Source organism: Xenopus tropicalis, chromosome 2, assembly GCF_000004195.4.
Source record: "Xenopus tropicalis strain Nigerian chromosome 2, UCB_Xtro_10.0, whole genome shotgun sequence".
Taxonomy (NCBI): domain Eukaryota; kingdom Metazoa; phylum Chordata; class Amphibia; order Anura; family Pipidae; genus Xenopus; species Xenopus tropicalis.
In genome coordinates this window covers 90,663,802-90,679,877 of record NC_030678.2, presented here as the reverse complement: position 1 = coordinate 90,679,877, position 16,076 = coordinate 90,663,802, and the positions used below count along the sequence as shown (strand labels likewise).

Here is a 16,076-nt window from a genome sequence, read left to right as displayed (position 1 = left end):
GTGACCCAGGTACACTGAGAAACTATTTTACCTCTAGCTTCATCCTGACTCCTTCATGCTCCATTGAAGTCTTCTCTAGATGCTTAGTAGCAGATTCCACCTGACTGCAGTATGTGCCATAAATAAGAAACCTGGGGAAAAGTGCACGTAAATAAAGGACATGTATGTATATGTGTGCATATACTAATAATGTTGATGAACTATTACTTACTTTTCTTTGTTTCGCAGGAATACTTGGTACAAATTCTGCTGGCTTTTATACAAGGCGCAACTCTTCATTTCTGATAGAAAGACTTGGTGAAGAGCCAAGAGCTCCTAAAAAAGACATAATAACATAACATAAAGCTGTAGGCTAAGTGCATTTATACGTGTTATAGCACTTTAGGGTGATTTCTAATATACTCATATTTTACAACAGAGGGTACATTATTTTCTATAATACAAACATTTCAGGGAGTCATGTGACACAAATTACATCACTATGCACTGATTATAACTGATGACACCACTAAAACAGTTTTATTAATTTTACATATTCTACATATTTACTCTTCATCAAATCTGGGCTCAACTCCATGCCAGCTTTTGTCTGATGGTGTTGGACTGACAGAACACATCCTACAAGTCAGATGTAGTTGTATGGGTCAAACTATAATGGAACTGATACAGGTATGGGATCCTGTTATCCGGAAACCCGTTATCCAGAAAGTTCCAAATTACCGAAAGATGATCTCCCATAGATTCCATTATAAGCAAATAATTCTAATTTTTAAAATGTATTTCCTTTTTCTCTAAAATAATAAAACAGTACCTTGTACTTAATCCCAACTAAGATATAATTAATCCTTATTGAAAGTAAAACAATCCTATTGGGTTTATTCAATATTAAATGATTTTCAGCAGACTTAAGTTATGGAGATCCAAATTACAGAAAAATCCCTTATCCAGAAAACCTCAGGTCCCAAGCATTCTGGAGAACAGGTCCCATACCTGTACAAAAATCTGGGTGCCATCCGATTTGATGCGCATTCTGCGTCTTCATCCGAGGATTTCAAATCTGATGGTACTTTTTTTAATTGAAATATATTGACTGTCAGATTTAGATGCAGGAACAAAATGCTCCATCCGTCTTTATCTGATCTGACTTTACATTACAACTGATAGGATCCTACAAAATAGCATGCTGTTGCATGACAAGATCGGATAAAATCTGACCCACAAAATCTGATCAAAATATTAGTATAGAGTTTAGCCCTCTAACATATTCCTTGTGCCTAGAATAACCATAATTAAAGACGCAGCACCTCTGCGTTTCATTTACTCTGTCCTAGGCATTTTCTATGTATCAGATGCCCCAATGAAGATGGGCCTGAAGAGCAGCAATTGTACCACTTAACTATATGTTTAATGGGACATACATGGGAGCAAAGCATCACTTAAAGGCATATTAGCAAGTAGGTGTGACAAACAGCATTAGCATCCAAGACATTTCATACTACTTTATGAATAATTATCATGCAACTGATTAAAGCATGGACAGCAAATTCTGTTCTTCATAATTGTAGCAAACCAGCCCAAATACTGAACTAATTAAAGGAACAGTAACACCAAAAAATGAAAGTGTATAAAAGTAACTAAAATATACTGTGCTGCTGCCCTGCACTGGTAAAAGTTGTGTGTTTACTTCAGAAAGTCTACTATAATTTATATAAATAAGCTGCTATGTAGCCATGGAGGCAGCCATTCAAAGGAGAAAAGGCACAGGCACATAGCAGATAACAGATAAAACACTATTGTATTCTACAGAACTTATCTGTTATCTGCTATGTAACCTGTGCCTTTTCTCCCTTTTTCCAGCTTGAATGGCTGCCCCCGTGGCTACACAGCAGCTTATTATATAAATTATAGTAGTGTTACTGTAGCAAACACACCAATTTTACCAGTGCAGGGCAACAGTGCATTATATTTTTATTACTTTAAAGCTCTTTTATTTTTTGGTGTTACTGTTTCTTTAAGCTAAAATGAGACTGAAACTCAGTATAATGTATTACCAGGGAGATCCCTCTGATTTCAGAGGGTAAATCACAAAACAATAGTTAAGCTGGAAAATAAATAACCACTTGTATTCAACTTGTATTCTATATATATAAAAGTACAATATAAAATCTAAGAACAAGGTGGAAAAAGTAAATGAACATAGGAAGGACAGTGGGTGATGTTTTCTTCTAAGAAACCTAATAAAATCATTAAGGGAAGTTTAGAAAAAACAAATTTGGCTACATCTTTAAGTAAAGAGAAAATTGCAACAAAAACATTTAAATAGTTTAAAAAAAACGAATTCACATTATAAAATAAGATGAAAATGATGTGTGGTTATAAAAAATAGAGAGTGTGGAAATGTATTGGTCACCTTAATGTTGATGAAGATGCTGTTCGTTTCATTTTGACTCAGAAACATTTGTAGTGGCTTCATAAAATACTGTAGAGTGCAAAGAACACAAACATAATGTCAAGCGATGCAGTTAAGCTTTAAAATACCCTACAGCAGAATTTTCAGTCTGGTCCTAAGGCTATTTAAGATTTTTTTACATTAAAATTACCAAGATATGCCCAAATAAATAATTACTGCACTAATTTGTACTGAGATTTTTAGCAAATGACACAAAGCAGCCATCATAGGAAACTGAATTCTATATTGTACCTGATCTTTCACATCTGCAGCCACTAAGAAGCATTCCGCTGAGGGAGTTGTCCTAATGCAAAGGTGCATTATATATTGGGCTAATATATTGCATAGCTTGAGCTATGGAACTAAACATAAATTCTAGAAACTTGTTAAATTGTTCCAGTGATTTAGGTACCTGAGTAATAGATTCCAGTGTGTCTGTATATTTTTCCTCTGTCTGGTATAATTCCTGAAGGCAGCATCTCCTCATGTCATCTGAAGTCATTTTCTGATTTAAGTAGAAAAAAAAATCAGAAAAGTACCCGCCTTTATAATCTTCCATATACTCTTCCCACCACCCAGTGCAATAAGATTTCTTGTCATTCCTCTACCACCGTGCCACAATATCAGTAGGGCCTTATAGGTGCTATCAAGACCAAAGTTGCAGATAAAACCACAATATCCTGTCCATCTTGCCAATGGTATTCCCCTTGCAGTTATTTAACATGGCATTTTACAATAATGTAACTAACTTTCTCTTTTTGTAACTGCCTGCCTACGTGTAGCCCTTCTTTTCTGCAATGACGCATACACCCAGTTAATCCTCTGTACTAATGATCACCAGTCTCCAAACACCAATAATTACAACTGTCATGCCAACAAAACCCTTGAACATTTTCTCAGAAATTACCCCATCTGTAGGTGCTGCAGGTTGTTCCTCAAGCTTCATGAGATCTTCGTAGATCTCATTTCCTTCCTCTTCCTCCATATCAACACAGTCATAGAGATCCTCATCTTCCTCACCTGTATCACTGTGTGAAGTCACATAAATCATTATAGTTATAATTTTACAATATACTATTTAACATTTTATAACACAATGTTTGCTAGTTTTAATTAAATCTCCAAAATCTGGTCTGGGTCCTTCATCCAATGTTGTAGGAAGGTTCTTTTCATATGAGTACGTAACAAATGTTCTGAGCATTCAGCTGCATGTGTAGGTTACAAATTACAGTAGCGGAATTTGCAGAAAAACTTCAGTACTGGTAACTACAACACTATACAAAACATGGTTCTAGCGTTTATGGGACACATTGATCTGTGTGTCTCCATGATCCCCTTTCATACAGTGACATTTCCTTCTTTAGTAGACAATAGTAATGAAAATGAGAGAGATTATTATATTGACCCAAGCACAATGTGGAATCACAAATTAATATGGGCCCCATTAAAAAAATAAGTTCAAGAAACCCCAAGTTGCACTAACTACATACATGTGCCCTTGAACTGTTTTTAAAATTAAGTAAAGCTCACAACCTAAATAAAACTATGACTCTGATATCTCTGGGAAGTGCTTCATGCAATAGTTATTCTCTTTCAAACATAAATGTCTTATCTGCAGCTAAACCACAAACCATGAAACACATTCTCAGTAAAGTTTATATAGAATTACTTTTTAAATTTAATTTCTCCTAGAAATAGAAGGGACCTCAATAGCATGTGCACAAGAGGCAATGAAACAGCTCTATACAGGAAAACTTGGTAATGAAGCCTCTATTCCCCTTGGTACTGTCTGTGTTTAATGACATAATTATTAGAGAGAGAGCTGCTATATAGAGAGAAATAAATGGAGTGGTAGAAAAGGAACTAATGCATTCTTTCTCCTTCTTGACTCTTTAGGGCCCATGCATTTAGATATAGGAAAAAAACACAGACAGAAATCTCTTATCAGCACACAACTAATCAGGTTTATGTTGCATACAGATATGTTTGTTACTGTGCATGCTTATTGCATTTTTAATCTAGTCATGTTCCTTTGCCTTTAAACTGTATAATAGATTTCAAGCATATGACTGGAGTTAAGAAACTTACTCAATCTGATCAGAAAGGCCACTGTAGATATCATCATCTGTCTCTAATTCCTCAGTGGGAAATGGTCTGTAGAAAATAAAAAGTGTCACAGCCTGTATTAAGAAAATGTAGACTCTGTTGTCATGTCAGTCAATTGTGACTAAGCTGTGGACATCTTATTGTAACTAATACAAATATGCAAGGGACGTTGTTACGTGGCGACACCATATTTATTGAAGGACATGATTGTGGACAGGGAACATATGGTTTAGAATTGTATTATACTCACTCATAGCCCCTATTCTGAGCAACTGAAGTCCAGGACAGAATGGACAGTGTGTCAATAACCTGTGGGGAGAAACAGCAAAGAATTGCAGCACCACTGAATATGACAAGCAGAATCTCTGCCCCCAATATGTATACAAGAAGGGGATGACTAACTTTTAACATTTACCACAATCTCAGATGCTTTTTTTTAAAAAAAAAATTGCTGCAAAAAAACTCAATGTCAAAAGGCAGTAAATCAGACCCTTAGACTTTTTGAGTTCTAACTGTGTTTGTGATCCAAAATCTGGTCAGGGCTACCCTGTTCCAGACTGGGAATATAAATAGGCCCTGGCATTCCAAGTACACAGAGTAATAGTCACTGTCGATAGCATTTTACAGCAGCCCTCTGGCATTTGGCATTTAAAGCAGTTTCTGTCTGTCCTTTGGTATTACCTTATAAGTCCGTCAGACTAATGTAGCAGAAATGAATCCTTTCCTGACAAGACTTCACTTGCCAAAATGCCATGCACACTTCTTCATTCTCCTTCTTCAAAAGTTTGTTACAAAATTATGCAATATTATATATGAAACAGAAGGGGTAATTTGCTATGGCCAAGGAAGAAGTGACTGGGGGACTGGCTATGCCCTGCAGGGATGAAACTAGAAGAGGCATGTGCATGTGACTTGGGTGCAACCATGGGGGGGGCACTAGGCACATACCTCTTCCTTCGCCTACTTCTAGTCTACACCCTCATTCCCCACTGCCACTTGTCAGTGCCGCTTCAGTGTGCACCCCTCCACCCCTCTGCAGCATAACCAGACCACTGTTTTTGTTAACCAAATCAGCCATTATATCCCAACTCTTGCTTCTTTCTATAACATGGATTAGGGTTTTTTTGTGTGACAGTTGAAATATTCATGCATGTTGTTGTCAAGTTCTGTTTAAAAGTCTTAAGTATTCTTTAAAATAATCAGATGATAATTATATTTCATTTGGTTGGGTGGGTGTTTTGCATTGTTCATCTTTCTTGCCTTTCTATACAAGAATTTAATGGAGGTAGTTTTATTTTCTTTACTTACTTTTCTTTCCCAGTGTATCAGTCAAACCACTGACAGATCACTCATAGTCAGATTGTTCAGATTGATATCACTTGTGATATTGATATCACTTCTTACCTCTCCACAGAGTCTCCAGTGACAATATAAGTCACTCAAGCCTACCCACATCACTCACATGCTGCACTCACTATGCCAAATGTAGTTAGTTCCACAAGATAGGGCCACACCGAACAAGAGTTTCTGGCCTAAATTGCAGTTACCCTGTTTTGCCAAAACGCATTAGTGTTTTTATTTAGAAAACTTGCTGCACCTTCCCTGCCTCCCTTGCTACTACATGGAATACAGTGTGATTGCCCTTGTAGTTAGCCTGCATTGCCTTTGTGCAGCTGATGAAACTGCAATTGCAAGGTAAAGACCAGTTCAGCGTTTCAGTAAAAAGCCACATAAATAACTGGACGCTTGTATGAACATTTCTGGTACAGTCTGTCTGGTCTTTCTCAGGGCTAGAACTTGCTATATCTGCACTGTTACATCTTTTGATGGCACACTCAGAAAGAACAATTCAGTTTACATTACATACTCCTGGCTGTCTTGAGTAGAAGGACACATAAATGTACATATAGCTGAAATGCTGCTAAATAAGTAGAGTTGCTGTAGGCTGCTTTTGTGGTGGGGCGGCTGGGCAGGCAGTAAACCTTTCTCCTCTCATCAGATCTATGAAGTAACTAACTACCCTGACCCACAAAAGCCACAAAGCCCGAGCCTAGTATTGGCCTTCCAGTCAGTCTAGTCTGCCCATTTGAGAAACTAAACCACAAAAACCTTTCATGGACAGAGTGGAAAGGCCATGAGCCATGGAGGAAATTGCAAAATTTCTGTACTTCAGTCTTTTACCATACATATTACAGAATTACATCATATGTATAGGAAAATCCAGGTTGGCACATATATTTGGCTATATGAAATCTTTATAATTGCTTGGTAAAACTAAAAGTGATTTTTACATGTGCTCAAAGATGATAATAGAAAACGCACACAGAAATATCACACATTGCTCCTTTATCGGTTACAGTAACAGATCGCTCCAACCCCTGTTACTGTATTTTCTTTATCTTTGCAAAATGACAGTGTGGACACAAATACAAACAGGAAGAAGATCCAGTGCCCAAGTGAGCTTTTTATGCAAGAAATCATGTTTGTGGACTGTGTGTGTTTGATGTCATACATATAACGCAACTGGAAAGGCTCAGCGACAATTTTTTCCTTTAGGCCTCCATTTGGATGACAAAAGTGTATAGACAAAAGGCTACGAGCAGTGTTTCCTATACTGAAAAGTACTATATTATGTACGCAAAAATATACAAAAATAATAAGTAGTACGTAATGGTGAATTCCCTTTAAGCCACAATGAGAAGCACTGGTCATACAAGGGGGATCAGTATTTCCTCTCATTAGTTATATTAGTCTGTGTAATGTAGAACATTCTCTGTGCAAAAGTGATGCTCTGTGCCGGAGTTTCCCAGCAGTTGCTGAAAAAGAACTGACTGAACAGGAAGTGTGTAAAACCCACAGGGGAACTGAAACAACAGTGCATTTCAGGGAGGGCTTACACATACAGATGTCTGTGTGTTACTATTTACTGTACTGTTCTGTACTATTTTGTACAATTAGTGTGTGTTATAGTAATCTATGTGTTACCATTACTGTACTGTACAGTGTGAGCGTTTTATCAGCTTCTCAGAATTTTCAGAAGGACATACATTTTGGAAACTAGAGATTTTATTGGCCAAATAAGTGACAGTGCAACCACTTTCTTGTATTCTATCCATATAGGCTGTGTAGATAAAACAGCACTATAATCCTTTTCTCCATGGCCAGGATTTTTGCTAGCCAAATTTCCCTTTCCCTTTTAGACATACTGTTTAGTTCCTACTGATCATTCATTAACCTGGCTGTCTAGAAACTTCCTTCTAACCTCCTTCTATTTAAAATAAAGCAGATAAATCTTCAGGCAATAATTGTACACTAAAAAAAGTTGCATTATGGGTTAAAAAACATGGCAATTTGGATCTACATTTTGCACTTTTCCCACTGTTCCTGAATGAGCCCCTTTGTTATTGCTAACTTTTCTTATATGAAAAGTTGCAGAGGCAAGCTATATGGACATGACAATATACACATCATCATATTAGAGAGTAATAACAGCACTCCAGTGAAAGGCTCAGTTTGTCTCACCTCTAAACATTTCTCTATTTGCCAATTTCTTAATTGTGGTCTTTTTCTCAAAGACTCACTTGTTTGCACTCATACAGAAACAAGGGCATGGTAATAGGGGAAAGCCTGTCTGGGTGGTAACCCACATGGTAACCCTAAATGCTTATTTAATAATAAAATCTGGGTCACTGCACAGCATAAAATATATTCCCAGACACATTTAACTATTAAAGCTACATTGCAGCATCTTAAAGTAACTGTCACCTATTTAGAATGTATATCTTGTGCAACATAGATGATCAGTATAATGTAGGCTAGGACATTACCACCCTTAATACCATTAACTTCATCTCCTGGACTTCTCTGTGCCATTCTCTGCTGAGTGCTTCATCCACATTAGCCCCTTGAAGAACCAGGAAAGGGAGAGTAAGCCCCACATTGAGCCTGACCCTGCTTTAGTGATGACCAGGTTTCCCACATTAAAACCCCATTTGCTTCTCTTTAACCCTAACCACCTTCCCCCATTCAACCAATGGATGCCCACTGGCATTTCATGGGCTGATGGGAGGTGCAATGTCTGCAAGCAAGCCAATAGGTCTATAGCTCTGTAAAGAAGATTAAGTAAAGTTGCAAATTATATTTACCTTTCCAAAATCTCTGACGTCAAATAGATCAAATGCCTCAAAGAGGTCAGCTCTGCGCATCTTGAACTTTTCACTGCAAGTGGATAAAAATGTCCGGATATTTTTCAGGCAGAGAAACTGTAAGAAAAGTTAGAGAAATGTACTTATTAGCATAACTGGCTGGGGCTTATTTATAAAGCATCCCCTGCTCCTATGTTACAAGGATATGCAGGAAAAGTGAGCAGGGGCCCAACATGGTCACCTGCACTGGGAGCTTCGTGCTTGAATATGGCCAAGTGTGAAATCTACAATAGTTGCACAAGGTTTATAGCAAACACAATTATATTTTTATGTGAAGTAATAAGTAAGCATAGCTTTCCCATTGGAGACCTTTATGTGCAATGGGCTGGTCATTTAACTTTGCTGGGAGGTTCTTTCAGACAACCAAAGGCCAGAGAAGAGTTCTGTAACTTGTGGTTCGTAACACCTGGAAGGATGTGGGTTTGACAACTTTAGTTTAGAATTTTATGGTTTCTACATTTCAACAGAGAGGTAATGTAAGGAGCTTTGCCCCAGCAGGCTAACAGTATTATTTTTGTTTATAAATGCGCCAGGATAATAAAAGTGTAACCATCTTTTTCCTGTGGTCCACAAACTATGTAGTCCACCAAGCCATATCACATAAACTCCTTGTTAGAATTACAGCTCACCTCCCTTACCATTGGCCTCTTCCCATTTACAGGTAGGGTAATGGCACACAGAGTGTATTCTCTGCTGCTGCCTTTCAGCAAAAATATAAGGAGGGATTTAATGCCCCCTCTGTCTGTTATGGGTCCTAATGTTCATTAATGACAAGCACCCTGACAGACACACATGCAATGGTGAGTGACAGACCTCTCCATATGGAGGTACCCCTGTCACCACTCCATGTGTATCAGCCAGGGTGCTTGTCGTAAAGTGCAGTGACAGGCAGAGAAGCGCGTATTAACTGCTGCTGTTTAGTACTTGGAGGGCTGTTGTGTTTGGAGGTAAATAGAAGTCACCGCAACTAAACGCTCGCAAGTGTTCATTGCACAGATTAGTTGCAGTGACCTGTTAAAAAGTCACGGCAACTAATCGCCCCGTGTCTTCACCCTTAGACACTTCCGCAGGGGGCTGTGCAAATGTAATATCCATGTCTACCTTCGGAAACAGTTCTGAGTCACACCATTTGGACAAGGAAGCTGGGCCAGTCAGTTCTTTTAAACTGTAGATCAAAGGAAGGAGCTGTGAACCTAGATCAGCAGGGGGGAGCAGTTATGAAAAAAAAGTTAGGATAGGATCCATATCTCCTCTGATATAGAGTTTGCATCCCCATAAATCCCATATTGGTTAAGAGGAGAACACATGATACCAAACAGGGACAGCCTATACCCACCAATTAGGAGGGATGGTTTCTGGGGGGCTGGAACATGAGACACCCCTCGTGTTTGGTATCATTCTGATTGCCCACATATGGGCCATTGTTTTGATTATAATACTGGATACTGGCAAGAGCCAATATTATATTACAGAAAACTGTCCTGAAACCAACAACCACCTACAGGAGGCCATCAATGACATGTTCTTCAGCACTCCCCTAACTTCCTAACTTTATAATTTACATAGGGGTTCTCTGTTCTATTATTTTATCTACTGCTTGTAATTGCATGTCCCTTCTTCATAACATCTATTTTGTTGTATCCATAAATGCATTGTTTATTTTTAAATATTAAATTTAAAATGTAATAAGTTTTGTCCTTGTGGTCTAAAAAAAATCATCACCTGTATAAAAGCTTGTTCCTAGGTGTATTATCTCTATGTGTGTGTGGAAAGGGAAATTATCTATTGATATGCTAAATAACTAGTATGGCTAGCAGGAGAATGCATTTAAATGAAAATAAACCCTTTGGGTGCTGGAGTGCTGCATTAGTAGAAATTAACCCTGACTATAGCTAGGAGTGTTTGATACATTTGGTGTACAGTGAGTTATTACATTTTATAGAGAGCAAGGAATAATTAAATTAGGTTTCTATTGCCTATTAATGATAGATGGTGGCAGCGAGTGTATTTTCTCTCTGTTGGTATGTGTTTGGGGCATCTGATGTTAGTCTAACTTGTATGTAAGGTGACTGAGTGTAACCCTTTGTGGCCACATCCCAGAGTCACGCACGGTTGAGAGTGCCATTTTCATAACACTGATCCTTAAGGGTAATGCCATACAGGGCTGATCCTTGGCAAGTCGAATAACACTTGCAGAGAATCAGCACCTCCACAAAATATTTATGTTGTGTCTGCACCCAGAAGCATTGAATTCACCCAGGTGCAGGCACACACAGTGTATTTCTGCCTGAAAATACTCGAGTATACAAGTACTTGGTGTATCTGTACACAGGGGTGCTGCTGGCATGATGCGAGGTCAGAAACTTGCTCAGGCGGCAGCACCCCCATGGTTACCAGGGGGGCAAAAAGCCACTCCTTGCAACTTTAAGAGCCGAATTTCCGTTTTCTAAAATGAAAATTTGGCTCTGCTAGTGCAGGGAGAGCAATTGTGTTCTCTACACTAGCAATGCAACCCCCTCTGGACCTCCTCTGGAGCTGTAAAGGTAAGTGCAGGGGGCGGCATTGCAGAAGCTGCCTCAGGTGGCTCAGGGGCCAGAAACTCCCATGCTTGAACCCGGGTGGATTTAATGCTTCTGGATGTGATTACAATTTAACAATTTCTAGAGAGGAGGCGCTGATTCTGGATCATGAAATTAAAGGGTTCATCTTCTTCTCACTCTCTCTGTGATCCATTCAGTCATTTAAATGGCTAAGAGATTGAAGTAGTTTGATCATACATACATGTAATTAAATCACATGCAAATGTCAATCTTGATCCAGGGGCTGGCATACTGGATGGCATATTATTAGTATCATGTGGGACTTAAGCTGGCCATACACGTTACTGTTCATTCCCACCCTCCATTAACGTTCAGGGCTGAATCATCAGATATGGAGGTAGAAACAATAGGAATTTTACCCCTATCTGATAATTCAGCCCTAAATGCAGGTTTTGCTTGGGCACCGTCAAAATCTTTTGTCCTGTCCGATCGACGAGACAACCAAAATCCAAGGCTTTTGCCGATATCGGTCGTCTTGTCGATCCACCATACACTCACCGAATATCGTACGAAACCTTGCTTCATACAAAAATATCAGTCAATTTGATGCTGAAACCCTAGACATATCTATCCAATCTAGACCATTCTACGAATGTACAAACAATACAAGGTTCAAAGGCTCATGGCTATAAATAAACAACCAAATTGCTTCAGATATTAATAATATAATATTATCTCACAAATAGGTTGTATTGCTGACAATGGTATATTGGTAAGTTCCTGCAACCTAACTTTTAAAAAGTGGAGGGAGTTCTTAAGAAGGATTTTGCTGAGGAGCCCATACTTTTTAATTAATCTTTTGATTTTAACTTGTCAGCACAACCAGTATGGTACCTTTCATATGAATAAACATAGAGATTACATTAATAGGGAACCTGTATGGTAGCTTTCACGTGAACAAACACAGATATTAATATTGGTAGAGATTTGCAGAATAACCTATACCTTAATGCTTTTCTGAAAAATTGTAGAAAAATAATAAAGCATACTTATAATAAGAATATAATGTGGTTCACAGTTATAGGCAATCTTTGGTGTTGTTATCAGCCCAAGGCTCTTGATTTGGGGATAACTTCAGACCAGGATGCTGGGTTGGAGGGGTGCAGCAGGTTGCCCTTACTAATAAAAATAAATTCATATTTGTATGATTTGTATATTTGTATGTATATTGTAAGGGCAGTCCATTGTGGAATAGGCTTTTATTTCCAGGCTATTTCCTTCTTGAAACCTTCTTTCTTCTTAGACTCTTGTGTCTGTGGTGAGTTGGTGATTCATTGGGATCATACTAGGTTCATTCTATCTTATGCCTGTAGCAGATTTGTATATCCCGCTGTTATAGCATGAGGCAGTGAGGCATTGTGTAGAGCAGGGATCCCCAAACATTTTTACTTGTGAGCCACACATGCATGAAAACAGTTCCTTAAGGATACCAAATAAGCTATTGTCTATTTGGTAGCCCCATGAGGACTGCTAGCCTGCAGGAGGCTCTGCTTGGGGTAATACTATGTCTCTGTGCTTCCAATCTTTACATAATTATGGAAGCAGTGAGTGACTTTCTGGTCTTTGCCAATAAAATGATGTCCTATAAACCTGCTTTTACCTTGGCACCTGTATACAGGCTTAGTCTAGAAAAACAGCATACCTGTTGGTATCTCTTAAAGGAGAAGGAAAGGCATTTTGGCATTTTACTGCCAATACATTAGCCACATTAGTTCCACCTAGAAGGCTATATTTATTCTGCAGAAAGCTTTACCAAACCTGATTAAACAGCCCTAGAAGCTCCCTCTGTTTGTTTAAGATAGCAGCTGCCATTTTAGCTGGGTCTCAATAGCTTCCTGCTGTAGCTCTAGCTCCTGGGGGGATATGAGGGGAGTGAATTCTTATGGGAGAGGGGGGGGGGCAGGAGAAGGGAGAGAGGAGAAAGCTGTGCAGACTCTGGCCCCAGGAATAAAGGATTTTTTTGAGAGATGGAAGAACATGTTTACACAAAAGAAGACTCAGTGCAGCGTTTCTGTGAGTGCTTATGACTGTATTTACATAGACCATTCTGATAAAACTTACTTAGATTTTACCTTTCCTTTTCCATTAAATAGGTTGCATTTAGTTGGTTGCTTTGCTCCCTTGCCCCCACCAGAAAAAAAAAAAAAAAATCTGCAGGTGCCCATGGGCTATAGGCAAACTTACTACTTTTTATTACATAACATTGATCAATGTTATGGAATTATAATTCCACCTTCAATGCACAGAAGATATGAATTTAAAATAAATAAATAAGCCCTGGTGGGGGTCACTGTAACAGACCATAGTAATTTCTTATTTAGAGTATATCTGTTGCATAAGATGCCAGTCCTTAAAACCACCAAAAAAAAAGAGAAAAAATAAATTATGATGATAGCAGTGCAATTTATGTCCCTGACCATGGTTGGTGCTGCTGCTCTGCAAGCATTGTACTGGATTGTCTGACCAGCACCAGGGCACCTGTAATGAATTCCTGCCCACAGCGGGCAAAGCATTTAGTACAGGGATTTTTGGTCCCTTAAATTCTAGGAGGACTAAATTAAAAAATACCTTATTCTTCACAATTGTGTTTTGCACTGCGCACCTTCTCCTCTGGGTTGTAAACAATCCCCTAAAACTCTAGTGGCATTCAGGTGCATGATGTGCAAGGACTCTGCATGGTTCCACCGATTTAGACTTTGTGGGAAAGTTATCAGAACCTTGTATCTGTTTTAGAACAGCGTGTTTTTTCATACACAAGGTGCCACATTAGGATTTGAATTTGCTGGCTACATGTAATGGCAGACTGCTCTAGCAGTAGTTCTGGACTGACCTTGCACCTAATAATTAGGTGCCATTGCTTCCACCCTGGTGCTCCACTGTGCCTAGTGCCTGATAATACCTGTGGCAATTTGCACTTGCTGCATGTAGCATGGGAAGGCAGGTAATTATCACATGGGCCACTTAATCATGCATGGCAAGCTGAGTTCTAGGGGCACAAAAACTGTATGCCTTGTGCTCCATCCATAAAGAGGATCTTACAGGCCAAAGCATGTTGACCAATTTAGAGGTGTTCTATCAAACGTCTTGTGCTATAAGTCAGTACTTTATTATGTATGTGCTGTAGGTAAAATAGAAATGGATGTAAAAGCAGAACTGAGCCAATATGACTATTTCCTATTCCTATTCCTATTCATAATTACATTTCTTTTTTTGTGGTTTCATGCATTTCTGGGATATTTTTGAGCATTACTCTCTGCTATATGTGACGGACAATTATTCTACTTTCAATGCATGACTCTTTCTGTTGTTAAAATGATTATTTCTGAAAAATACTTTTCCTTCTTCTTTAGTTTGATCAGTAGCATCATTTGGAAGCCACGCGTCCCCCCTCTGTCTGTGGGTGGGATGAGTTCCCCACTAGTTATGCACTGACTTTGATATAGTTAAAGATTTCTATTGTTCCTCAACCCCTACTGTTTTAAGCAATAAAATATTTCCTGATATGTGTTATGAAGGTCAAGTGCCTTTCTGTAGGCCATACCTCCCAAATGTCCCGATCCAGTCCCAGATTCTTATTGAAAAGTCCCTCATTTCTCTTTGAGTTTCTGCACTAAACACTAAAAAAAAATACAAAGTTTCTCAAACTTAATTAAATAAGTAGGTTTTTTGGGAGAACTGAGACTTGGAGCTTAAAGGGCAATTTCTCTTTTTTTTTTTTTTTTTTTTAGCAAAACTGTAATAACACATAAAACAAGACCCCAAACCCCCTAAAATTTGTTTAAACTTTAAATAACCTGCCAAATTTTGTAAAATGGGAGTGGTATTTAGGGGGTGTAGTAAAAATGGGCGTGGTCAAAAAATAGCCGCACTGCACGCAGTATTTCTTTTTGTCCCTCTTTCTATTTTCCAAATGTTGGGAGGTATGCTGTAGGCAAGCCTAGCAGAAGAGAGCAGTCAGTATGAGGCCTTCCTAGTAGTTTCATTGCAAACTGAAGGAATTATGAAATAACAGGTGCAATGTCAGATACATGTCTGCAGCCAATCAGAAAAAGAATTTACTGGTCACCTGTTTAAAAAGAATCATCTTATTAGTTGCTAGGAGTTACTGCACCTGGACAAACTTTGCGCCTTATCTTATATATGGGAATAAATACTATGAAACATGCTGTATGTGACCTGAAAACATTAGCTAATTAGATGCTATGCCTCCATGGAAACAGCCTAATTATCAAGGCAGGAAGGGCTTTTACATGCCATGCAACCAATGTGCTTTAGGCTGATGCCACATGTGGCGTAGGGCTGATATTTTTGGCAAGCGGAAAAACGCTTGCCGAAAATTCAGCCCTACGCCTGCTACTTGTGCCTGCACCCTAATGAATGAGATACGCTCGGCTGCAGGCACATGTAGCCGATATACGCATGAAAACGTGAGACTTTGCATTCTCTCGCGTTTTCATGTGTACATGCACCCGAGCGTATCCCATTCATTAGGGTGCAGGCACAAATAGCAGGTGTAGGGCTGAATTTTCGCCAAGCGCTTTTCCACATGCCGAAAATATCAGCCCTACACCACGTATGGCATCAGCCTTAACTTGGCTCAGATCTACCCCAACCTTACCATTTTTGACAATATATTATAATAATACTGTATATAAGGTATGAGGTTGAAAATGTAAACACAAGTTACTTTCTGGCAAATCTAGAGGAAGGCAAAAA

The 16,076-nt window shown here is 38.7% G+C and overlaps 1 protein-coding gene across 2 annotated transcripts in view; it reads right to left on the bottom strand.

The window, feature by feature from the left end:
* vav1 (vav guanine nucleotide exchange factor 1) overlaps positions 1-16,076 on the bottom strand; it is a 45,434-nt gene that overhangs the window by 22,997 nt on the left and 6,361 nt on the right. For both annotated transcript variants that reach the window (XM_004911616.4, XM_002940016.5), the window contains exons 2-9: positions 8,701-8,817; positions 4,806-4,864; positions 4,538-4,603; positions 3,357-3,477; positions 2,862-2,954; positions 2,411-2,479; positions 212-315; positions 32-131 (exon numbers count right to left, since the gene is read on the bottom strand). In XM_004911616.4, coding sequence (XP_004911673.1) covers positions 32-131; positions 212-315; positions 2,411-2,479; positions 2,862-2,954; positions 3,357-3,477; positions 4,538-4,603; positions 4,806-4,864; positions 8,701-8,817 — 729 coding nt within the window. The remainder of the gene's footprint in view (positions 1-31; positions 132-211; positions 316-2,410; positions 2,480-2,861; positions 2,955-3,356; positions 3,478-4,537; positions 4,604-4,805; positions 4,865-8,700; positions 8,818-16,076) is intronic.